This window comes from Scyliorhinus canicula, chromosome 4 (genome assembly GCF_902713615.1).
Source record: "Scyliorhinus canicula chromosome 4, sScyCan1.1, whole genome shotgun sequence".
NCBI classification, from domain to species: Eukaryota; Metazoa; Chordata; class Chondrichthyes; order Carcharhiniformes; family Scyliorhinidae; genus Scyliorhinus; species Scyliorhinus canicula.
The window spans coordinates 28784819-28811216 of NC_052149.1; the positions used below are offsets into that span (position 1 = coordinate 28784819).

The window sequence follows — 26398 nt, forward strand, 5'->3', positions numbered from 1 at the left end:
GAGTGGAGCTTCCCCACTGTACAAAACGGGGCTATGTGCAGTCGCGTTGAATAGCCATGTGTTTCTCAGCACTGCGAGTGCCGGGAAAGACGCGGTTAAACGTGCCGGCGAGGGGATTTTGTTCCCTTTTGGGAGAATCGTGCCTCCGATTATTAAAGAAAATCCTTGATTGGAACGAGCGAGGAAAAATGAGGAGATGGCCAAGATATTGACTTATAACAGCACAACCAGAGCCCCTTGAAGACACCTCTGGCTGCAACTGGAAGCTGCTGCAGTTATTTTTTCAAACTTTTAGAATTCCAGTTAACCACCTGCTAATGGATAGCCGTCCTCACATATTTAGGAGCTGCTTGATTTTCCGCCTCCCCATCAACCAGCAAAGCTGCTCCAAAATGCAATTTGGAATCAGCCATGGCCTCAATTGACCTCAGGTTCATGTAGTAACAATGGCCAGTTAACAAGTTATACTTCAATCTCTTATTTCTTCACCCACCCGACCACCCCTGCTTTGTGCTTCTAAAATGAAAATTGTCCCCTTTAAATCTAAAATATTAATCATACTATAACGTGATTCCTAAGGTTCCACTTCAACTTGTCTGTCCTATATGTTAAAATAGCACTGACATTCCGAATCACTGGTTTAAAGAAAGAGTATTGTCACGTTCACTCACAATGATAGTCAGCTATCTCATCTCTTGAAACAGTCCAACCAGAAAAATTCTGGACTAAGGAAAACATATGGTCCGTCACTCAAATGTGATAGCCGTGCCAGCAATGTGTGTCTGCACCTCTTCATCACATGTGCCTGCCTGAGTCAGACCAGCACCATCATCTGCTGGGAGATGTCCTGACACGCCAGGAATAATGTGCACCCCCCAGCTGGAGCACACACCAGCAATCGCCTCTCCCTCTCCTGCCCTAATGCTGTTCATCCTGCCACTTCTCCTCTTTCTGTTTTGATCCTCAGGATGGAAGAAACACGACTGCTGAAAGAAAGGCTGCAAGCTATCACAGTAAGTCCTCGAAATGAGCCTTCCATGTAATCTTGAGCTGTCGATTGTTTGTTTGTGTGTGTGTGTGTGTGTTTGGGTGTGAAGGGCATTTTCAGGTCAAAGTCTCCAACGACTTTCAACTTTAGATAACAGCTCCGGGCAGACAAAGTGTGTCCAGACGTTCCGTAGTTTATACCCATGGGCTTGTTCCTAATTTGCTTCCATCCATGATACTGGCACAACTGTATTTTTATTGTCTTAAATAAGTAACCCTGAAAGTTGAAAATGAGAATCTGAAAGACAGTCCAGCAGAGGCACGTGTCAAGGCATTGATTTTACAAGTATCAGTTTCCACGAGGCCAGAGCCTGTGCCAAGTACCATGACGCCATTGTGCTGGAGGGCAAGTTGTTTACTTTCGAGGTGAGAATGGAACATGAAGCCACACCATTGTAATTATAGCATAGGTTTCTGTGTGGCAGGCACTTTCACAACAATTTCATTTCGGAAGATACGTTTATTTTGAGAGTTTCAAACATATACAACATTAAAACAGCGAACATCAAGATTTATAAAAGAATTCCTGGTCACACCCTGCTGGCGTGTCAGCTACTGGAAGTATTCCAATTAGCTTGGGATGATGACACATTTTATGTGGATCTTAATAATATCCTATAGGTTTATGATATTTGGTAGAGCATTTGCTATCATGTTGAAAATGGCATTGTTGAATGCATGTTATAATAACTTTTAATTAATAATAATAGCTTATTGTCACAAGTAGGCTTCAATGAAGTTACTGTGAAAAGCCCCTAGTCGCCACATTCCGAGCCTGTTCGGGGAGGCCGGTACAGGAATTGAACCCGCGCTGCTGGCCTTGTTTTGCATTACAAGCCAGCTGTTGAAAAATGAAATGAAATGAAAATCACTTATTGTCACAAGTAGGCTTCAACGAAGTTACTGTGAAAAGCCCCTAGTCGCCACATTCCAGCGCCTGTTCGGGAAGGCTGGTACGGGAATTGAACCGTGCTGCTGGCCTGCCTTGGTGTGCTTTAAAAGCCAGCGATTTAGCCCAGTGTGTTAAACCAACCCCTAATTGTGCGAGATACTGCAGATTGCATGGATGTGAACCTTGCTTGGGTCTCTATGGAATACACTGGCAGGTGATTAGATCATAGGGTAAAAACCCAAATTAGAAATTGGCAGGTCACAAAATTATGTAGTCACTGAGCCAGGAAAACTAAACATCATAGCATTAGTATAGAAGTGTTGAGCAACAGATCTTTTATAGAATTGTATAAATAAATAATTTTTCCGTTTATTTATGCCAATCCCACAAATGTTTTTTTGGGGGGTAATGCCATTCTACTCAGATTTAATAATACACTTTCTTCCAAATTTGCTGATTTGCATATTCCATTTTCATACTGTTTGCGAAAGACGTTATTTACCTGACTTTTTTCTGCCTGGATACAATGGCCTGGAGTTTCACCATCAAAGAGGATAACGAGAGTCGGAGAAATTCCTGGCTCGACATGTCTGACTCTGGAGAAAGTGCCCGGAAAGGTGGGACCTTTATTTTGAGGGGCAGGTGTGATGGAGTTGGACGAGCAAAGCTGTGAAAGATGTCAGAGATGGCCACAGGGGCCGTCGGTGCTGAGGGGGGCTGTTTAAAAGACCAACCTCAGTGTCATGGGACTTGATGCTGGTTCAAATAAAAACAGAAAGCCTAGCCCTCACAACCACCACATCCCCAACACATACACATGCCCCATGCCCTATCCATGCCACATCATTGACACAGACTATACCCACCACCTGCTGTCCATGGCCCCTTATGGCAAATCTCATTATGTACTATTGGTTGAAAGTTCATACATCCATTCATCTGCTGAAACAATTGGATTCCAGGGGAAATATTATTTGATTGATATCTCTGCCTCTCATATCAGTTCTGTCAATTGCACACTGTTTATTTACACAACATTAAGAGATGTCAAGTGCTTGAAGATTCTGTTATTAATACTTTAAAGGGTTTGGATGATTGACACTTTAATTGGGCTATAGTAAAAGCACTTCTGTTAACGTAGTGGAAAACAATGAGTGCACAACTGTTTTTTTAAAGCTTTCTTACCCACTCTATTTTCACGATAGGACATATTGGTTATATAAAGTATATAAGGACTCAATGCCCATGGAAATGCCACAGTTTGACATGGAGGGCATGAGGGGCCATGATGGTGAGTGGGAGCATAACTCGGCATGGGTGCATGAGAGGCCATTGGGGGTGGGTGGAAGGCCATAGTTTGGCACATGATACCTGAGAGGAAATGGAGATGGATCTGGGGCCATTGCTTGATATAAAGAGGTATGGGGGCCATGGGGGTTCGATGCAGAGGCATAGGTTGACATAGGGGGCATGTGGGGACATGGGGGTGTGTGGGACGGTATAGCTATATTTAATTCAAAGGACGAAAGTGACAAAATACAGGAAAATATTTTTACATTTATGGGCTGGATTCTCCTCCGGCGGGATTCTCCGTTTTGCTGGCGCCTGGGGGTTTCTCGGCAGCGTGGGGCTGCCCCACAATGGGAAACCCCATTGACCGGCCGGCATAACGGAGAATCCCGCCAGCAGGTCGAGTCAGAAAAGTGGCACGGCGGGGCAGAGAATTCAGCTCATAAATGGCAAAGTAGCGTAATGGAATCAAGGGATCAAGAGTTACAGGTAGGATAGTGGAATCACAGGATCTGGTGATACAGGTACACAAATTACTAAGAGTAACATTTCAGGTCGGAGAATCTTCTGGTCCCCGTAAGTTAGAAATAATATTTAGGTCAGCATGGTGGCGCAGTGGTTAGCACTGGGACTATGGCGCTGAGGACCCGGGTTCGAATCCCGGCCCTGGGTCACTGTCCATGTGGAGTTTGCACATACTCCCCTTGTTTGCGTGTGTTTCGCCCCCACAATGCAAAGATGTGTACGGTAGATGGATTGGCCACATTAAACTGCCCCTTAAGTGGAAAAAATTAATTGGGTACTCTAAATTTATATAAAATTCATGGGCTGGATTCTCCATTTTCGATACTATGCCCCCATGCCAGCGTGAAAACGGTGATCTTTTACGCCAGGAACACTGGCGCAAAAACACCCACCGAATCCCCGTTGTGCTGGGGGCTCACAGGGAGGCAGCGTAGAGCTTGCAGCTCTAGCTGCCGATATGGCCCTGAGCACTTCCGGTCCCATGGCCGCGCATGCGCACAGCAGCAGCCACAAAGGGCTCCATGGCGGACTCAACCACGGACCCGGACCGCAAAGGTAGTGCCCCCTTTCGGCCACTCGTGCCCCAGCCCTGAATGAGCCCGCCCACGGATCAGCCCTCCCCTCGACTGTGGTGGCCCCGGACAGAGTCCGGAGTCACCACGCGAGGTTCCCGGACGGTGTGAGCACACGTAATCCACGCCGTTGGGAACTCAGCTGGTCGGGGGCGGAGCATCGCGGGACGGGCCTCAGGCAATGACCTGAGGCCGTGGATAATCGGCGCGGCATACTCCGAGAGTACAACACTTTTCAGGGACGGAGAATACAAAAACCAGCGCCTCTCCCAATATTGGCATTAAAAAGGATTCTCCACCCCACCGCCGAACGCGATTGTGCGTCAGGGAGTGGAGAATCCAGCCCCATTTATTTCTATTGGCTTGCCATTTGGTTGATGGATTGATACATTGGGCAGGATGTACCAGCTGTTCACGCCAGCGGGAAATTATGTTCCTACGCTGGGGCACAGGTTTCTTGGTGATGAGGGGTGCTGTCACCAGATAACCCATTGGCAATGGCGGGGTCTGTAGATCCCACTGGCGGGCCTACTCCACCGCCGAAAACCACACGGTGGGGTGAGTGGTAAATTCCCGCCCATTTTTATTGCTATGTGACTGCAGTGCAAAAGTAAAATGTGGCACCCGGATGTACATTCTCATAACAATTAATTCCTATTTCTTTCAAATAGTATAGCATAACAACCCTCTTTCTTTAAAAAAAATATGTAATGCCTCTATATAAATATAACTTCCAATCATTTAGCTTTTTAGTAAACAAAGAAGATTAATAATTAATTTTATAAATAAACTGAACACGATAACAATCTTTTATAGCTTGTTTTCTTTTCTAAAATATCATTCACGGAGGCCCTTTAGTGATAGGATGTTGTTCCTCTATTTTGTAGGTGTGTCAATCATTCCACTCACACTGTACAGGTGATGCTGTGCTTGTAGCTCCTGGTAGAATGGGAGTCGTGATTCATGACAGTAATGTATTGTCGCTTGCTGGTGATGTTGTACTGTTTGTTGCTAATGCCGTTGACTCTGTCTCGTTGGCCAGTAATGTTGCTGGGGTGGTTGATTATATTTTCTGCTTTTTGAGCTCTGGTGTAGATCAAATATGTATTCTATTCCTTCTCATTTGCTTACCGCTTTCTGTCTTAATGGTGTATGACCTTAGTGTCTCAGCTTCACCAACATCCTTTGCTGGATTCCAGGTTTTCATGATTGTATCCTGTGCACACACAATGGCCAGGATTCTCCGAGGCTCCGCACTGCGATCGCGCTCGGGGCAGGGGCGGAGAACCTGCGTCAGACCCGCGATTGGGTCCGGCGTCGCTCCCGCGATTCTCTGGAGAACGGAGAATCGCTGACAATTGGGCACGTGGGGTCGATGCGGCGCCAAACAGGGGCCATTGGAAGAGGCCCCCACGGTGATTCACCGCCGACAACTGGCCAAGTTCCCGCCGGCGTGGTTCACTCATGGTTCCACCCGGTGGGAGCTCGGCGTGGCAGCTGCGGACTCAGACACCGGGGGCGCAATTCTCCGGACTTACGAAAAATCGGAGAATAGCGGGCGGCGTAACTTTTTACGGACATGCTGGTCCGACGCCCTCTCGCTATTCTACCCCTCCCCCCACCCACGCCCGCCCCCCCGACACGAATCGCTGCTCGCCGTTTTTTTACGGCGAGCAGCGATTCACTCCTTGCCGATGGGCCGATTTCCAAGGCCTTTACGGCCGTTTTTATGAACGTAAAACACACCTGGTCTGACCGTTCGTAAAAACGGCCGTAAAGTCCCGATCTGGGGAACCATGGCACCGATCACGGGCAGCGGGTACTTAACCCGCGCACTCTTTCTCCCTCCGCCGCCCCGCTGGATCCATTCGCAGGGCTGCTGAGGGGCATACCGACCCGTGCATGCGCGGGTTTCACGCATATGCGTGATGACGTCATCCGCGCATACGCGGATTGGAGTCGTCCAATCTGCGCATGCGCGGCTGACGTCATCTGACATGTCAGCCGTCGCTAACTTTGGCTAGCGGGCTTAACGAAATTCACGGCCGCGCGTTGTTAGCCCCGACCGGGGAGCAGAATCGGTTCCCGGTCGGGGGGGGCGGAGGCTGGCGTCAACGCGCCCGTTTTTGACGCCAGCTTCCCGATTTTTCGTAACTCGGGAGAATCGCGCCCCGGGAGGGGGCCCCAGCATGGCCAGGCTCGCGATCGGGGGCCAGCAATCGGCGGGTGCACGCGATCTCGGGGGGGGGGGGCTATATTGTCCAGAGCCGGCCCACGGTGTGGTCCGCTATGTTGCGCAAGGCCTTGCACATGCGCGGACCGCAGTCGGAAGTGCAGGACCCTGAGGCCTTTCATCTCTTAAGTGTTTTGTGACCGTTCTCTTGGCTGCCTGGATGTGTCTTTCTATCAACCCATATCCAGTTGGCAATGTGGTGATGTAATGGAACTCCTACTGTTTACTGAATTCCTTAAATTCTCTAAAGGTGATTTGGGTTCCATTGTCACATATTCTTCTTTCAGGAAATCCTTGCTCAACTAACAGAACCCGTATTGCCGGAATCATTATTGTAGCTCTCAAATCTTTTGCTTTTCAGATAAACTGGGAACTTTGAGCAGTAGCTCTGCAATTATGAGACACCATTCCTGATCGAGTGTGAATAAATCACCTCCCGCAGAATGCCATCTGGGCAGTACTTCAGTAGCTATCATCTCCTCTTTCTGCTGTGTATTTTTGTACTTCTGGCATACATTGCATGTAGACACCATTTTTTCAATGTCTTTGTATACATCTGTCCAGTACACAGCTGGTCAGCCTCTGAGATTACACTTCTCCATTCCTATGTGGCCTTCAAGCATCTTCTGGAGAAATTCCTCCTCCATCATTTTGGGTATGATTATTCTGTATCTGGCTAGCAAAATATCATCTTCTAGTGAGATAGAACATAGAACATAGAACAGTACAGCACAGAACAGGCCCTTCGGCCCTCAATGTTGTGCCGAGCCATGATCACCCTACTCAAACCCACGTATCCACCCTATACCCGTAACCCAACAACCCCCCCCCTTAACCTTACTTTTAGTAGGACACTACGGGCAATTTAGCATGGCCAATCCACCTAACCCGCACATCTTTGGACTGTGGGAGGAAACCGGAGCACCCGGAGGAAACCCACGCACACAGGGGGAGGACGTGCAGACTCCACACAGACAGTGACCCAGCCGGGAATCGAACCTGGGACCCTGGAGCTGTGAAGCATTTATGCTAACCACCATGCTACCCTGCTGCCCTAATGTCATCTCTGATAGGCTAGTACTGTTTTATTAAATGGCTGTATTTAATTTGTGTTCTGAAGTTTGTTAATGTAAGCCTACTTGTGACAATAATAAAGATTATTATTATTATTTTATTATTGTCATCTCTAACTTGACTCCATTTCAATGGGTACATCAAATAGGTGCTGGATTTATATCCCTCGATTTTATATCCCATGGTTCACTGAGATGAGCCCCAGGATGGCAGCACAATCTGTTTCACTGATGTAGAACAAACAGTTAACATCGATAATAGATGTTCTTCTGAAGGGCCATACAGACTCAAAACAAACTCTATTTTCCCTCTCCACAGATGCTGCCAGACCTGCTGTGTTTTTGATACAGTTAACATCTGTTCTCCTGTGTGTACCTCTGATTTGGGTTATTCCTAGCTGTCAAATCTCAGTTCCCCATATGCCATTAGCATGAGGTTGCTGGGCATCAGAGAGCCTTTCTAGGGGAGCCCATTTTCTTACACTGTTTTTCCTCCGGCATCAAGGTTCAGCTTCAGATTTATAGTTGTGAGTTTATTCCTCACCCTCTTCCTGATCTGAACTGTTGTGTGAATTTATTTTCTCTGGGAACTGTCGCATCCAGCCATTTCCTGGTTCCTATGTCCATTGTGTTCTCAAACCCATTGTCTCACCCTCCGCCCCCCCCCCCCCCCCCCCACCCCCACCCCCGCTTTTTCTCCTTCATGGTGAATCAGTGCTGTTGGTCAGGTTCTGATAACTTGTTTGCAATGTTCTGTCTTCGCCTGCACATCTTTCCCAGTAATTTGGCTTTCTGCAAGCTCTGGGGTTTGATCCGCATGACGGACCATTCCCTTCTGTCTGTGATCTCGTGCCGCCGTCCACGGCTCCTGGACACCTTTCTCTCTGCCTGTTGCGCATTCGTTTATTTCTGTTTCACAGCATCAACCTAGCTGCTTGGAAGTTAGCGTCTTCAACTGTCCACTTGTGGCAGTAGCCCCAGCCTGCAACATTATGAGTCTGTCCTGTCGATAAATTTTCTCCGTACGTCAGGGTGCGCAGTATCCCCACGTGTGCTAATCGAGCAGCCTTTCGTTTGTGTCCCTGAATTTATATTTTCTGGCTGTATTTAATTTGTGTTCTGAAGTTTGTTCAACAGGCTCACCGGATTCCAGCCTCAGGCCTAGAAATTCATATCAGTGGCGAGGGACTGATGTGTTATCTGAGTTGGTCTAACATCGACTGCAACTGGATGCAGTGAGACTCGAATCAGGCTTCTGACACAGGAGATGGTGCTCATGGCCTTGTGCACTCTAACTATCTCTGTAGCTGTATCCAGTGAGAAGAGGCAGGGTCTTAATGCCTCGTGTGTTTCATAGTGGTAGTGTCGTGTCTGGTGATTGGTTGTTCTGTGGCGTGTGTGTTCATTGGTTATCCTGTGTGTCAATCACTGCCTGTCTGCATCTCATTATATCCATGAGTAGATATTATGACAGAGACGTGTGCTGAATTTTTCAAAACTCTAGACTTGGTTTCTGCTGTCACCTTCACTGAGTTTCCTGCTCTTACACAAATTTAAACTTTTTGCTCCCGCTCAAAAAAGGATGTTATTGATCCTTTCCTCTTCACTGCTGCCTTTCAGAAAGCCACTGAATGTCAAACCGCACATTTGTTTATACTTCTCCAATGCCTCTATGACATTATTGACCTCCCAATCTATCAGTAGGGGTGGCACGGTGGCACAGTGGTTAGCACTGCTGTCTCACAGCGTCAGGGATCCAGCTTCAGTTCTGACCTTGATTGACTATGTGAAGTTTGCACTTTCTCCCCATGTCCACGTGGGTTTCCTCCCGGTTCTCCAGTTTCCCCCCACAGCCCAAAGATGTGCAGGTTAGATGGATTGGCCATGCTAAATTGCCCCTTAGTGTCCAGGGATGTGCAGATTAGGTTACAGGGCTAGGGCAGATTGGATGGGGAAGTGGACATGGGTAGGGTGCTCTTTCAGAGGGTCAGTGCCCTTCTTCTGCACTGCAAGGATTCTATAATTCTATGATCATGAACTGTAGCTGCATGTTTATTGTTGTGCCTCTGGTCATTTTCTTTTCATACGATTCACTCGGTTTTTCTCTTTCCCTGGGACTAATTTGAGTTGATTCTTCATCTAATTCAGCATTAACTTTCTTCAAGATGTTTGGTATTTTACTCACAGACACCCACTGCTACCATGTTACAGCTTCTGATTCCTATAAGTTAGAAATAACCACACTTCAGACTCAAAATGCAGAGTCTGCTGGAGCTTCATCAGTGCATTTCTTTCCGTTCTCCATGTGGCTAGTGGATCTGTACATTATAATTTGGCATATGATTGCACTGCAGCTTTTTATAGAGATATAGAAACATAGAAAATAGGAGCAGGAGTAGGCCATTCCCCCCATTGAGCTTGTTCCACCATTCAAAATGATCATGGCTGATCATCCAACTCAGTAACCGGTTCCCACTTTCCCCCCATATCCTTTCATCCCTTTAGGCTGAAGAGCAATATCTAACTCCATCTTGGAAACATACTGGGCCGGATTCTCCACCGGTGTTATCCTCCATTTCGCGGGCAGCGCACTCACACCCGCGGATTTCCCGAAGGAGTGGGGGTGCCCACAATGGGAAACCCCATTGGCCGGCTACCGGGACGGAGGATCCCCGCTGCCGGCGGGGGTGCGCTGCAGCAGCAAACAGGTGCGGCGGGACAGAGAATCCCACCCACAATGTTTTGGCCTCAACTGCCTTCTGTGGTAGAAAATTCCATAGGCCTACCACTCTCTGGGTGAAAATGTTTCTCCTCATCCCTGTCCTATCCTTGGACTATGACCCCCCACCATCTGGACACCCCCACCATCGGGAACATCCTTCTTGCCTCTCCCTGGTCAAGTCCTGTTCGAATTTTATAAGTTCCTTTGAGATTGCCCCTCATTCTTCTGAACTTCAGTGCAGAAAGGGCAGGATTCTCCAACCGAGAGATTCCCGCTTCTGTTCCACGCTGATGCTGAGAGCAGCGCCCAGAAATGATTCAGTGTCCTTTGCCACCCAAATCTATGCATGGCGGGGATCACAAGGGATTCAGTTGCTCATAAATAGCCGCCCGATAGCGAGGTCTGGCAGCTGGACCCCTCTTTCTCCCCCCGCAACACAAATATGCCCACCCCCAACAAATAGGGACATCCTCCCCCCCCAACACGGGAATTTCTGAGTTACCTCACCCCTACAGAACACATGCATGGAGGTGACGTGACCCTCACCAGAAGCCCCATCATACCACCCATCAGACCCCACCACCAGGGAGTCCAACAGACCCCCCACCAGAGACCCCCATCAGTCCCCACCACCAGGGAGCGCCAACAGAACCCCCACCAGAGATCCCCATCAGTCCCCGCCACCAGGGAGCTCCAACAGACCCCCCACCAGAGATCCCCATCAGTCCCCGCCACCAGGGAGCTCCAACAGACCCCCCACCAGAGATCCCCATCAGTCCCCACCACCAGGGAGCTCCAACAGACCCCCCACCGGAGATCCCCACCAGTCCCCACCACCAGGGAGCTCCACCAGAGGCCCCCATCATACACCCCCATCAGACCCCACCACCAGAGAGCCCCAACAGACCTCCCACCAGACATCCTCACCAGAGACACCCATCAGAACACCCCATCAGTGACCCCCAACAGACATCCCGCCAGACACTCCATATCAGATGACTCCCCCGCTTCATAGAAGAAAGCCCCCTCCCTTCATCAGTCACACCTGCCTGAGAGCAGTTTGGGCAGAACCAGTGAAAAAAAGCCCTGCTTTCTCACTCACCAGTGCCTTCACCTGCTGCCTCAGACAGATGTCTAGAAAGCAGTAGCTGTAGAAAGCCAAAACCACATCACAAGGCATTTAAACCCCCTCAGATCCTTTTATCTGTAAGTCTTCTATTCACTTCAAAGACAAATAGCATTTGTAGTCTGTAATTGATAGCTTCCAGAGAGCCAGATGTTTGGGTTAATTATTTTCATTTCCCTTCACGCTTGAATGGATCTCAAGTACCCTGCTGTGAAACTAATTGGTTGTTAGTGTAGCTATTAGTGCACTCAGAATTATTCAATAAGTGCTGCCCAATTGCAAAACCACACCTCACAGTAGGCGTTTTGTTTTGGTTTTGCTAACTCAAGCCGGTTAAGTATGGTCTGTACTCTGCTTATTAGGAACATCTGATATAATTGAATTAACCAGGGAAATGTCCCATGTGCCAAATGTTTGATGTTTAAAATGAATCTTCTAACTATCATGGTTCTTGGTATGGAAGGTGGTGCAATCAAAATGTCACCATTATTAAACCTCCTGCTATTATATTCCAAAAGGAGATAAGTAATTTTAAACAAAAAAAAATCTAATTCCCTGACATGAAACAACTCTCTGTAAAACATACTTGATGCCGAATTTCCTGTTTTAATTTATAATTAACAAATCTAAACTAAGACAAATGTCACATTGGTAAAATGTTCCAATGTAAATTTCTGACTCTTTAATGAGTATTTCCTTTGGCACCTGATGATGAAGAACTGAAGGCAATATAATTAATTAAACTCAGTTCAATTAATCCCCGCATAGCCAGTGGACAAGGATCAGGCAAAGGACCCCCCAACAAAATATGGTTAGTGATATTCGTTCTTCACCAAAAAAGTGCATTTGAGGAGTGATGCAATGCAGGACATTCCACCCCAGGTCTGGATTCACATGAGCCACATGAAGGGGCCATTGTATGGATACAACATGGCAGATGTCCCCATGACAGCCTCATAGCTGCAGAATTCCAGAAGGAATAAGGCAAAGACTAATTTTCACAAGAATGTTTCTTCACCTGATGCAGGAGATGCAAGCATAACTCCATTCTCAGTGTGAACAGCTGAGGAAAGGTGAGAAATGTCACAATGATCACAAAAGTAGAATCAGGACCTTCTTCCCTAATGATGTGATCATGGTTTGAAGGCCTTTAGCTTTTGCAGCATGTACCCTCTGTAGAAAGTGATAAACACTCCCTTAGTGCACATCCCTAAACAGCTCCACATATTATAGTCCTTTTAACCATGGCATCACCAAGTGAATGAGTATGGCAGCTTTCAAGCTGCTAAAAAGCCAGTTCACACATGGATGCACTCTTGTCAGTGTGACACCAGATTAGTAAGGCGGTCTGAACGAAATAAAGTTATTTCATGGTTTGCATTTGGACATGTCAAGTTGGAGCAGAATCAAGAGAACTCCATTTCTCCCATTCCCAGCTCTCATGAATGCATGGTGGGGCTGCATCACCTTACTACTGACCCCCAATCACCCTTTGTATATAGAATGCAGCAACCTGTAATTACACATTATGCACCAAAGCTGAGAGGTTTGTTTGCATTGCCCTCACGGAGATTACCTCGCTGGGACAACAGGTTGATTAGTTTCAGACCCTCAGGACCCTGCTGATGTCAGAAACCTGACAAGTTTCTGACCTGGGTGACCATTGCATTAGGGAGAAACGTGGCCCAGTCAGTACTGACACAGGAGTCAATGACAATTTTTTTCCCATCGTAGATCCTGCTGATGACATTGGACTGCTGGGAGCAATGCCAATGGGCTTTGTCAGGGTGCTGATGCACTACCCAGCCTCAGTCTTCAACCCTAGGGCCTCCAGGCACCTCCACACCCCTGGCATGGTCATCACGACCGGTTTCGGATTTCAAAAATCAGTAGTGAATTGCACCAGTGTGACACCATGCCACCGGTGGAGTGGCCGGGGTGGGGGGGGGGGGGGGGGGGGCATCACACAGGGTTGGAAGGTATGGCTTTAAATATTTTAATAGTATTTACCCTTTCTGGGTAAACACGTGACCGGTGGGGGTTGGGGACCATCTCATTCTGAAATCTTGCCGACACATATCCCGTTATGGTCCGCTTGCGAGAGTTAGCGGCCATAACAGGATTTGCGTGTGTGTCAAATGGGTTCGAAAAATTACGGCCATTGTTAATGTTCCGAGTCCATGTGAGACAGTGGCGTAGCAATCCCGAGGCACTGGGCAATGCTCTGGGGACCTGGGTTCGAATCCCACCACGACAGATTGTAAAATTCGATGGTCGGCACCGTGGTACAGTGATTAGCACTGCTGCCTCACAGCTCCAGGGACTCTGATTCAATTCCAGCCTCAGGTAACTGTCTGTACGGAGTTTGCGCTTTCTACCCATGTCTGCGTGAGTTTCCTCCGGGTGCTTCGGTTTCTTCCCACAGTCGAAAGATGTGCAGGTTAGGTTGATTGGCCATGCTAAGTTGCCCCTTAGTGTCAAAAATGTTAGTGGGGTTACTGGGTTACGGGGATAGGGTGGAGGCGTGGGCTTAGATAGGATGCCCTTTCCAGGGACTGGTGCAGACTCGATGGGCTGAATGGCCTTGTTCTGCATGGTAGGGATTCTATTCTATGTGACCCTTCTACATAACCTCAGCAATCAGCGCTGAGGCCTGTTCTGTAAATAGTCAGAGTCTGTAACTTTGGTGTTCCCCCACTTGTCTTGGCTTTCCCTTTTGTTGTGGGAGATTTTGCCTTGTTTGACGACAGATGGATTTACTGTGAACGCTATGGATGAAAGAGCTGTTCAGAAGCATGCACGCCTCTTGTGCCTGCTGAGTCCACCCCAGTAAAGGATTAAGTTGCCATTTGTGCAGGAGCTTACATGAGATAATGAACTTAATGTGGCTGACAGACATTCAGTGCTGGTGTCCCAGAAGGTAGTGTGACAGCCCTGAGGACACTAACCCTCAAATAGTGTGACAGCCCTGAGGACCCTAACCCTCAGACTGCCTAATGCCCTGGAGAGAGTGTGAGGTAAGTTTCACTTAACCTGGCGGAATAGAGCAGGTCAGTCGTCCTTCTGCAGCACTGCAGGATGGTCCTATTAACCTCTCCGCCGACTTTCTCCCAGGCCTGCATGGTCAGGTGAGAAGGCCTCCCAATTCCATTCCTCACAAAGAGGAGCACCCACCTTTCCTGTCAGTGAAAGGATTTCCCAAATGTGGATCAGGGGTTATAGGGGAAGCTCAAGGCGGCAGTGGCCAAAACCTTTACGTGGATAATAATAATAATAATCGTTATTAGTGTCACAAGTAGGCTTACATTAACAGTGCAATGAAGTTACTGTGAAAATCCTCCAGTCGCCACATTCCGGCGCCTGTTCGGGGTCACCGAGGGAGAATTCAGAATGTCCAATTCACCTAACAAGCACGTCTTTTCCGGACTTGTGGGAGGAAACTGGAGCACCCGGAGGAAACCCACGTGGACAGGGGAGAACATGCACACTCCGGACAGACAGTGACCCAAGCCAGGAATCGAAGCCTCGGACCCTGCCGCTGTGAAGCAACTGTGCTAACCACTGTGCTACCATGCCGCATCTGATATCAGGGGATGTTTCGGATCATCCTTTTCCACTAGCCTGTGAAGTGAAGTCCTCCACTTGTTACCGACTAGGTTTTCCTGAGAGGACTGTCAGCAAAGGAAGCGCTGCCAGTGGACCATTGAAGGGGTGATGGTAACTAGATTAATAATCCAGAGGTGCAGGCAAATGGGGAAATTGGGTTCAAATCCCACCATATGAAGCTAGTCTCAGTGACCAGAAAATATATGTAAAACCCCGTCTGGTTTGCCAACTTCCCTCACAGAAGTGAATTTTTTTTTTTATTCATTAATGGGATGTGGATGTTACTGGCTCGGCCAACATTTGTTGCCCGTCCCTGAGGGCATTTAAGAGTCAACCACATTTCTGTGGTTCTGGAGTCACATGTAGGCCAGATCAGGTAAGGATGACAGATTTCCTTCCCTCAAGGGGATTTGTGAACCTGATGGGTTTTTAATGACAATAGACAATGGTTTCATAGGCATTATTAAACTTTTCTGGTGGCGATGGGTTACTTGGCGATTGTGATTTCAAGCCATATCCCACATTTTGGTGATTTCGCAGAAGAATCAGGTCCGTCCCAGCATCCCAACATGGAGACTGGATATGGCATTATTAGTGGGCAAGAGAATACATGTCCATCGCCATTGGGGAATGTATTACATTTAATAACAGGGAGTCTATCTCGCCTTCCAAGCTGTGGGAAGACTTTAAGGTGGTCATCAGGGGGAGGTAATTTCTGACAAAGTGCACATGGTAAAGACAGCGAGGGTGGAGCAGCTGGCGGACTCCATTCTTGAGGTGGACCACCAGTACTCACTTGCCTTAACCCCGGAGTTGATGGCAAATGTGGAAAAGTGGTTTTAATAAAGGCACAGGGAGTCCACACCAAGTAAGATAAGAAGCAAAGTTTTATTTACACAAAATATATGTACACTATCTGGGAGATCCCTACCAGTTTCCTTGTTCTGGTCAGTGTCTGAATCGCCTATTCCAGAGGGGAAAGCAGACATCCTCATCTTTCCCTCCTTAATAGCCTGGAGATGAGCTCTGAGATGAGCTCTGGAGCACCGGCGAGTCTGACACCCTGAAAATAGTGACTAGTGGACATGGCTCCAAAGCAACATTGAGAATCTATGACATTGTGTTGAAGAAAGGGTCCCAAAGTTTACTACCTTGGGGCAAGACCAGAACATACAAGTGTGGTTAGCCGGCCCCCGAGGACAATGCTCACACTTGCCCTCCACCCCAGAGAAGTATTTGCTCATCCTCGCTGTAGTCAGATAAACCCTGTGTCTCAACTTAGTTTGGTGACCTCTTGTCTTCCTTACATTTGTAAAAGGTTAAGTAAACCATCAAGGCGTTTAGCTAGGGGCTGGTTTAGCTCAAGTGGTTTAGCTAGGGGCTGGTTTAGCTCACTCGGCTAAATCACTGGCTTTTAAAGCAGACCAAGCAGGCCAGCCGCACGGTTCAATTCCCATACCAGCCTCCCCGGACAGGCGCCGGAATGTGGCGACTAGGGGCTTTTCACAGTAACTTCGTTGAAGTCTACTCGTGACAATAAGCGATTTTCATTTCATTTCAAGTGGTTGGTAGAAGGATTCTACCTAAGATGGCAGCCAATCATTTCCTTTTTCAAAGAGTTAGTCATTTTCAGTTGTTAAGGGACTTAGTTTAGTTCTGTTGTTGTCTTGTTCTTTGATATTGTAACTGGGGTTAGTTGTTTGATATTATTTTGTTTATAATGAAAAAAATGTAATAAACATTTTTTTTAAGTCATAGATTCTCTACAATGCAGAAGAAGGCCATTCGGCCCATTGAGTCTGCACCAATAATCTAAAGGAGGACTGTACCTCGGCCCACTCCTCCACCCTATCCCCCCCATAACCCCTGCATTGTTCATGGCCAGTCCACCTAACTAGCACATCTTTGGACTGTGGGATGAAACCGGAGCACCCAGAGGAAACTCACGCAGACATGAGGAGAACATGCAGACTCCACGCAGTAACCCAAGGCTGGAATCAAACCCGGGTCCCTGGCGCTGTAAGGCAGCAATGCTAACCACTGACCCACCATGCCACCCTGATTTACATGTCCTGATTTAAATAACCATGGGATGGTGGAAGAGTAATAGGGGCACTACGTTTGGATTTAAACTCACGTTCTGCCCTGTTTCCAAAGAGCAGAGGTAGCTAAAATGCCTCCTTTTGGCACAGCTTCTTCTAACCTGAATGATTTCCTAGCTTTGTGTAGGTTCACTTTGAATTGGGGCAGAATTGTGTTCACGTTTGAGAACTCAGAGGGAGTTGCTTGTATTGTATTGGTGCATCAATTTAATGCAGCCACATTTCCATCTCTGATCCGATTGAGGTCTTGCTGCCAGTGAGTGCTGACAAGCTCTTAATATTATCACTGAGGTTAAATCCAGCAGTTTGTCTCTCAGTGGTCCCCACTGTTGGCAATAACCTCCAGGTCATAATTGAATAATATTTTTCTTGCGTTCAATGCACACGGCTGCCACTGGCAGTAAGCACGGGTTCACAAATCTGGCCTGACGGTAAGTGTTTATTGGTTTCCGATTTTTGAAACTTCTTAATTGTGCTCCTCTCTTTGTAATGCTGCCTTGTTAAGGTCAGGACTTCAATAGAAATTACAGTAGTCAACCTCCAGATGCCAGCTAGTTTGATCAGCGGTGAGTGCCACCACTTTGCTGCTGGTCACAAAATGATGTTTTACTTAATATTATTGTTGAGAAATAAAATAAAATAGATAGTCAGGTGACTTGCATTCTTCCTCTAATTTTACAGGACAAGAGGAAAATACAAGAGAAAATTACCAGACAAAGATTCGAAGTGGACGAGGAGAAACTGAAGCTTAAGCATTTAAAGGTATAGTACCAGAGGACCTATTTTCTTCTATTCCCATCACACCATTTCCTAGCCATCATTTCATCTCTCTCCTTGGCAACTATCTGAAGCTGAACCAGACTGTTTTGTCACCTTCATTTCATATTTGATCCCAATACAGGATCAATGACTTCCAATCACATATCCACTCCATCACTAAGACTGGCTAGTTCAACATCTGTAACCATAGCAATGTAGTTTACTCTTAACTAATCTCTGAATGGGTGGCAAGGTGGTGCGGTGGTTGACATTGCTGCCTCACGGCGCTGAGGAGCCAGGTTCGAATCCCGGCCCTGGGTCACTGTCCATCTGGAGTTTACACATTCTCCCCGTGTCTGTGTGGGTCTCACCCCCACAACCCAAGGATGTGCAGCGTAGGTGGATTGGCCACGCTAAATTTCCCCTTATTTGAAAAAATTGAAAAATAATAAACAGATGTGCAATAAATGCTGACTTAACCAGAAACACTCATAAATTATTTTTTTAAAATCTCGCCAACTCTGACCTTGCCTCAGCTCTTCTGTCAAAGCTTTTGCGCATGCCTTTGCTGATTTTAATTTTCCCAATTCCACCACTCTGTTGATTGATCGACCATGTCTTATCCTTTGTAAACTTGAAGTTATACTGTCTCTGTCATTATTTGCACCAAGTTCTCTTCACCCATCACCCCTGTGCTTTCTGATATACATTTCCTCCCAGTCAAATAACACCTCGACTTTAAAATCCTTACCCCTATTTTCAAATCCCTCCTTACAACTGTAATGCTTTGTAGCCTTACTGTCCTGCAATATATCTGCAGCTTTCTAATTTTGGCCTGGTGAATATGCCTGATTTTAATCGCTTCACCATTGGTAGCCACGTCTTCAGCTGCCTGAGCTCTTAGCCCTGGAATTTCTTCCCTAAATATTTCCACCCCTCTTCCTTCCTTTTAAGGTGCTGATAAACTCCACTTCTTTGACCATCTGCCCTAATATCTCCCTCCGGGGTGCGGCGCCAGGCCAGGTTTTGTCCGGGAAGTATCTTAGCAAGTTGGAGCCCATACACAGAAGCACGTTGCTGCTGCTCCTGTTGTTCTGTTGGGTATGAGTCACAGAATATAAATGTGTGAAGTGCTAATTGCTGGGTTTCACTCAAAGAAGCATTACAGAATAATGCCGTCACAATAAAATTGTATCAGGTAGATTCACTTTGAACTCATTCTTGCAGAGCTTGTAGTTGTCAATTCCCCACTTATATTGTTGTCATTGTATCTGATTTATTATTCAATTCACATTAGTTAAACTACCGTTGCAAAATTCCTACCAAAATAACAGTGTGTGGTGAATGTAATTCACACTGTATTGTATTGTGTCCTTGTGGGCTCTGTCTATGAGCCGTTGCACGGCTCTGCCCACAGGGGGAGTTGAGGAGCTTGTACAGGGCTCCACCCTTGGCTCCGCCCATGGCTCTGCCCATGGCCCCTCCCACTACCAGAAGTATAAAGTGTGAGCCTGTCCTCAGTTCTGGTCGCAGGCAGGTTCAGTTGTAAGTCTATTAAAACCACAATTTACTTCCAATCGTGTCTCGGGTGAATTGATGGTCACATCACAGTGCCTTTAGGGTTTTCAGATCAACAGTGATAGGACATGCTGGCGATTTGATGTGCTGTGCCACAGACTGCACAGCACTATCTTAATCCAAGTAGAAATTATAAAACGAGTCTGAAACATGATATTATACTTCCCATGCCACAACAGAAGTTGATGTCAAGGGGTGGAGCAGCACAAAACCTCTATTTTGTATCACAGATCTGCATTTAAAAAAAAAATAAAAGCACGCAAAATATCTACACAATGGACTGGATTTTCCCTCTGGGTGGATGGATGGATTTGTTTATTTCACATGCACCGAGGTACAGTGAAAAGTATTTTTCTGCGACTAGCTCAGACCATTTAGTACATGAAAATAAAATAAAAATAAAATATATAATAGGGCAACACAAGGTACACAATGTAAATACATAGACAGGCATCGGGTGAAGCATGCAGGAGTGTAGTATTAATCAGGTCAGTCCATAAGACGGTCGTTTAGGAGTCTGGTAACAGCGGGGAAGAAGCTGTTTTTGAATTTGTTCGTGAGTGTTCTCAGACTTTTATATCTCCTTCCCGATGGAAGAAGTTGGAAGAGTGAGTAAGCCGGGTGGGAGGGGTCTTTGATTATGCTGCCCACTTTCCCCAGGCAGCGGGAGGTGTAGATGGAGTCAATGGATGGGAGGCGGGTTTGTGTGATAGGCTGGGCTGCGTTCACAACTCTTTGAAGTTTCTTGGAGTTTTGGGCCGAGCAGTTGCCATACCAGGCCATGATGCAGCCAGATAGGATGCTTTCTATGGTGCATCTGTAAAAGTTAGTAAGAGTCAGGGTGGTCAGTGTGGCGGATAGGGGAAACAAGGGTTGGGCCAGAAACCTGTTCCAAAGTCTCACTCACCAGGACTTGCGGAGAGGTGTTTGTTAATTGGCAAGGAGTCAGGTTGCACCACCAAGGGTGGTGGGCAGACACTTGAACCTGGTGGGGGGTGGGGGTGGAGGAGGGGGGGGGGGGGTGTCACCAATCAACGCTTTCCAGATTGTGAGGTGGTAACAGGCTGCAGTGAAAAATAACTAAGTAAGCCCATCGTGTCTGCACCGGCCCCCAAAAGAGCTACCCAGCTGGTATCATTCTCCAGCCCTATCTCTGTAGCCCTCTCAATTCGTCACTTTCAAATATATATCCAGCTCTCTTTTGAAACCTCCTATGAAAAGCCCCCTTCACCACTCTTCCAGGCAGCACATTCCAAATCCTAACAACTCTGAGTAAAGAATAATAATACTAATTATCGTTTATTATCACAAGTAGGCTTCAATGAAGTTACTGTGAAAAGCCCCTAGTCACCACATTCCAGCGCCTGTTCGGGGAGGCCGATACGGGAATTGAACCCACGCTACTAGCCTTGTTCTGCATTATAAGCCAGCTGTTTAGCCCACTGTGCTACATAAACACCGTCTCATCTCCTCAACTCACTCTTAGCTCTCTAGTTGACCATCTGGAAATTGTGACCCCTTAGTCACTGACATACCAAATAGCGGAAACAGAATATCGTTCTTTACACTGTCAAAATTGTTCATAATTTTGACCACAATAAGGTCACCTCTTAATCTTCTTGCTCCAGGGCAGCATGGTGGCGCAGTGGGTTAGCCGTGCTGCCTCACGGCGCCGAGGTCCCAGGTTCAATCCCGGCTCTGGGTCACTGTCTGTATGGAGTTTGCACATTCTCCCCGTGTCTGCATGGGTTTTGCCCCCACAACCTAAAGATGTGCAGGCTAGGTGGATGGTCCATGTTAAATTGCCTCCTTAATTGGAAAAAATGAATTGGGTACTCTAAAAAATTTTTTAAATAAAAATCTTCGTGCTCCAAGGAGAACAAGCCCAATTTCTCAAATCATTCTTGAGGTCAAAGTTCAGTCATGATCTTATAGGGGGGCTGGCTGTATGGCTGAATCCTGCTCTTATTTCTTATGTTTTTATGCAATGTTTAATTCCAGTTTCTGATCAAATGTATTTGCACTGAAATAGGGATTAAATGGGTTGATTTTAAGTGTCAAGAACAAAATAGTCAAATAAAGACACCACATAAAAATGGGGGTGAAGGTTCCAACAGCAGAAGGCCAGTGGCAGAATGAGAAACGGGTAATGTTACAGAGATAAAAAGTAGGTCACCTATGTGACAGTGAGTGGAGTGCAATGGGTTAATAGAATAGATATGCTGATGAGTGTTGTAGGCTATGATGTATCGTTGATATCAGCAGTCGGGCAGCACTTAGATGCAATGTGCATTCACAGCAACCCACCTTGTATACATTGTGTAAATAAACTCACTATTAGTAAGTATCTGATTAGGCTACATTCCCTCGAGGGGTGGCAAGGTGGTGCAGTGGTTAGCACTGCTGCCTCATGGCGCCGAGGACCCGGGTTTGATCCTGGCCCCGGGTCACTGTTCGTGTGGAGTTTGCACATTCTCCCCGTGTCTGAGTGGGTCTCACCCTCACAACCCAAAGATGTGCAGGGTAGGTGGATTAGCCACGCTAAATTGCCCCTTAATTGGAAAAAAAAATTGGGTATTCTAAACTTATTTTTTAAAAGGCTACAGTCCCTCTTCACAAGATACAAGGCCCATCAAACAGTAGGATATGGAGGTTGGAAGCTCATTTCATGCTCAATTTGGAGGTTCCAATCCAGAAAGCCACTTGATGAAGGATAATACTGGAGTGCATCTTTACTCAATCATACATTCATTTACAGAGTGACACATTACAAACATTCACCTCCTAACGCAACTACACCCCAGTTTGGTATGTTTATATTTTTATGTGACATCCTAATTAATGCCTAATTAACCACAGTGCCAGAGAGTCATAGAGCTTTACATCACAGAAAGAGGCCCATCGACCCATTGGGCTGGATTCTTCCACCTCTCCCTCCGCAAGATCGCCACGGGCAGGATGCAGACCACAGAAAGGCCCATTGACCTCGGGCGGGACTTTCCGGTCGCTGGGCGGGCATGGCCACATAATCCCTCTATTGTGTCTGTGCGGCCATCAAACACCTATCTCTTCGAATCCAATTTTCTACCACTTGGTGCATAGCCTTGTGTGAATATGCAATTGGCACAGGACACGTTGCAAGGTATTATTTAGAAGTAGGTTGATACAGAGAGATGTTCCTTCTGTAGTGTCTTAACAATGGGGCTAATATTTGTCTTTGCTTTCTGAGAAGTAAAGTGGTGAGAGGATTGCCCACCCTTTATGGAAATTGAGCAATTTCTACTAGTGGAAAATCCACTCTGTTACTTTGTTGCCCAGATAGCAAAATTGAAAACTATCCCTAAGTGCCTTCACCCCAAACTCAAAAGAGCATCCTCTCATTTACGAATGAAACTTTCTTATTTTTTACTTCAGCCATTTATACCAATTAGGTCTGTGTCACTGGGTTATGAATCCATGCAATACTGGAGATCTAGCATTGTTGTAAATATTGGAGAGAGTTTGAACTCAATACTCTGAGGTGAATTGAAATCCAAGTTGGAGAGGTTAAAAGTTCCCTCACCCTCCAGACTCGCAGCCAAGAAGCGAGGTCTTAATCATTAAACTCAACCTCAAGGAGGCTGATAAACATTGGTGCAATGAAAAACTATGTGACGATGTGTGGTGTTGATGGAAAACAATTCTTAATGTTGTGCTGTTCCAAACAGTCAAAGAGTTTGCGAGAAAGATGGCTCCTGGAGGGAGTAGCCAACATCTATCCTCAAGAACAAGAAGCAATGAAAAAGCAACACCAGGAAGATGAGCTTCAATCCAGGAAACTGGAACAAAGTATTCTCAGGTAAACTCCAGGGTTGACGGATATATGTTGTAGTTTTGTTACTAAAAGTGAAAAAGCATTTCAGCGCATTATCAATTGTTTCCAGTTGAGCAAGACGTTCCAAATGAAGCCATAATCACGAGAGAACAGCAGATAATTTTGACCTAAGTGGCCTGCAAGGAAGCTTGAGGGATGAGGTGCATCACTGGTTTGACATTTCGCTTAATGTTATTCTCCAATGAAAACAATTAGGTGGAAAACCAACGTTCGACCTGATCCTTTGGGTTTCTCAGCCAGCGAGTTAAGTTAAAGTTACAGTTGGCCCCATGTCCATGAAGTGTATTAAAGAAAATATGCTGGAAAATCTCAGCAGGTCTGGCAGCATCTGTAGGGAGAGAAAAGAGCTAATGTTTCGAGTCCAGATGACTCTTTGTCAAAGGTTTGACAAAGGGTCGTCTGGACTCAATACGTCTTTTCTCTCCCTACAGATGCTGCCAGACCTGCTGAGAGTTTCCACCATTTTCTTTGGTTTCAGATTCCAGCACGCAGTAATTTGCTTTTATACATGAAGTGTATGCTAGGTTCAGTAAATGAGCTGTATTTTTCTGCTGTAGTTTCCTAATCTATAAAGCACAGATTCCGCAATGAAATGAAATGAAATGAAAATCGCTTATTGTCACGAGTAGGCTTCAATGAAGTTACTGTGAAAAGCCCCTAGTCGCCACATTCCGGCGCCTGTCCAGGGAGGCTGGTACGGGAATTGAACTGTGCTGCTGGCCTGCTTGGTATGCTTTAAAAGCCAGCGATTTAGCCCAGTGAGCTAAACCAGCCCCTCATCTCAGTCCAATAAAATGCATGTATATCTTTTCCCTGCGGACTCCTGGTAGCTTCCTTGCCCCCTATGAACTGGCACCAGTAACCACAATTTGTGGCCTCTGGGAGGAGGCAAACACCCCAAGATGTGACCTTAAGTTAGGACATGTAAATGGAGGGCCTTGCACCTATCTACACACACTCTGGTGAGGTCAGCATCACTGGACCCCTGTGGAACCAGGACAGTTTGCTTTTCACACAAACCTTTACATCAGTTGTTCAACTTGAAGATGAGCGGGCCTAGAAATTTGACTGTGTTAGAGCGGGACACATGCCCAGTGAGGTCCCAAGGCTACTCTTGCTTAGTTGCAGTGAGCTGCATTTTCCAATCATGGCTCCAGAAATGCTCACTAGTGGTGGAGGGTAGTTGTGATCATTTAAGAGAATTTAACGGGTCTGGGGGGATGGAAATAAGGGAATCAATCTGGAGCCAACATTAACCTGTAAATTAATGTAGACCTTCCTGCAACCTCTGCATTTCCGTGTCCAATTTGCACATGTACACACTCCAGATGTTGGTGTCTGTTTTAGTGGACTAATGCTGGTTCACTGCAGGCCTTGGGTGACTGTCTGTGTGGGGTTTGCACGTCTACACATTTCCATGTCTTCGCCGTGTCTGCATGGGTTTCCTTTGGGTGCTCTGGTTCCTTCCCACAGACCAAAAGATGTGCAGGTTAGGTGGATTGGCCATTCTGAAATTGCCCCTTTGTTTCCAAAGATGTGTAGGTTAGGAGGGTTTGATGTTCTTTGTTGAGTTTCTCAGGATGAATTAAAGTTGTAGTGTAGCCAATGATATCAAGCTATAGTATATCAAGCTAGTTTATTTACACTACACTAATTATGCTTCTAACATGTTACAAAGTGTTAACTAATAAATAAGATATATGCTGCAGAAATCTATACTACTACTCTTAACTCACACCTACTCCAAGCTTCTCCTTACTTCTTCTTACAACTTCTCTCCCTGACGTCTGAGAGGCATTCCCTTTTATAGGTCTGCTCTCCAGCTCTATCTGATGGTAGAATATAGTATCACATTAACTCTTAATGTGGCAGATATTACACATAATGTCACAGTGGGGTTACTGGGCTACGGGGATAGGGTGGGGGAGTGCGCATAGGTGGAGTTCTCTTTCAGAGGGTCAGTGAAGATTTGATGGGCTGAATGGCCTCCTTCTGCACTGTAGGGATTCTGTGGATTCTATGGTTCTAAACCCTGCCAGCTTTACAGTCATTATTACCACATAATCTGCATTGCTGATCTATTCAAACAACTGCTGTTTGGCATCTCACACTTGCATCATCCCTCCCAGCGAGTAGACATAGCAATCTGCTGGGAATTTGAGCCTCACAATGACTGGCGGCTTGTGTTGTTTCATTTCCCTGGATGTGTTGAAAGGAAGCAGGGATTATTCAGGCACAGCTGCTGCAGTCAATTGTTTAAATTCTTTTAGGGTTAAGTTATAGAAAGCTGAAAGGAAAGTTACTTATGCTTGCTATTACGACAGCATTAAATCATAATGGTGCTATCAGTATGGAATGATTATCAAAGCTCTGTTAAAATTCTGTGAACTGAAACAAAATTGATTGAAGCCTCCTTGAGCAATGAGATTACCAGGTTCGACGCAAAGCAGTGTTTTGGGTGTTCAAGGGATAAAATTAGCCCATGTCTAATAAGAACACATATTTGCATATTAAAACTTTTCCAATTGACAAAATTGTGAATCGAACGTGTTATATATATAAGAGGCACAATCAAGGTCCGCAAGCTTCATCTAATTGGCTTTCTATGTGAAATAAAGTTCCATCAATCCTTTTCTTCTGTGATGTTTTTAAGGATCGGCTTTGTCAAGTTTAAAATGATTAATGGGGAAAATATGTCAAATATTATCTCTATATTTAAACTCTTTCTCAAGTGTATAGCAGTGCAGAAGCAATTTTAGTGACTTCCCAAAGACTAGAATAATTCAGTCTCATTCAAAGATCCATTACATTTCGTATTCATAATGGGTTACAAAGTCTAGTGCTCAATTTGAGTGCATGTTTTAACTAGTTACAGCGATTATACACACCAGCCTGCATTTTCATTCACAATGTGGGTGAATCGAGCCAGCAAATTCACTGCACTCTCAACCTCGGGATAAGTTCCCCAAATAGCGAGATATTCGCTCCGGCAGAGAAGG

The 26398-nt window shown here is 46.1% G+C and overlaps 1 protein-coding gene across 4 annotated transcripts in view; it reads left to right on the plus strand.

Annotated features, from left to right (window-relative positions):
• Nucleotides 1–26398, plus strand: part of palmdb (palmdelphin b) — a 114011-nt gene that overhangs the window by 41652 nt on the left and 45961 nt on the right. For all 4 annotated transcript variants that reach the window (XM_038793928.1, XM_038793924.1, XM_038793926.1 and 1 more), the window contains exons 2-4: nucleotides 968–1013; nucleotides 17870–17950; nucleotides 23233–23363. In XM_038793928.1, coding sequence (XP_038649856.1) covers nucleotides 969–1013; nucleotides 17870–17950; nucleotides 23233–23363 — 257 coding nt within the window. In that variant the 5' untranslated portion in view covers nucleotide 968. The remainder of the gene's footprint in view (nucleotides 1–967; nucleotides 1014–17869; nucleotides 17951–23232; nucleotides 23364–26398) is intronic.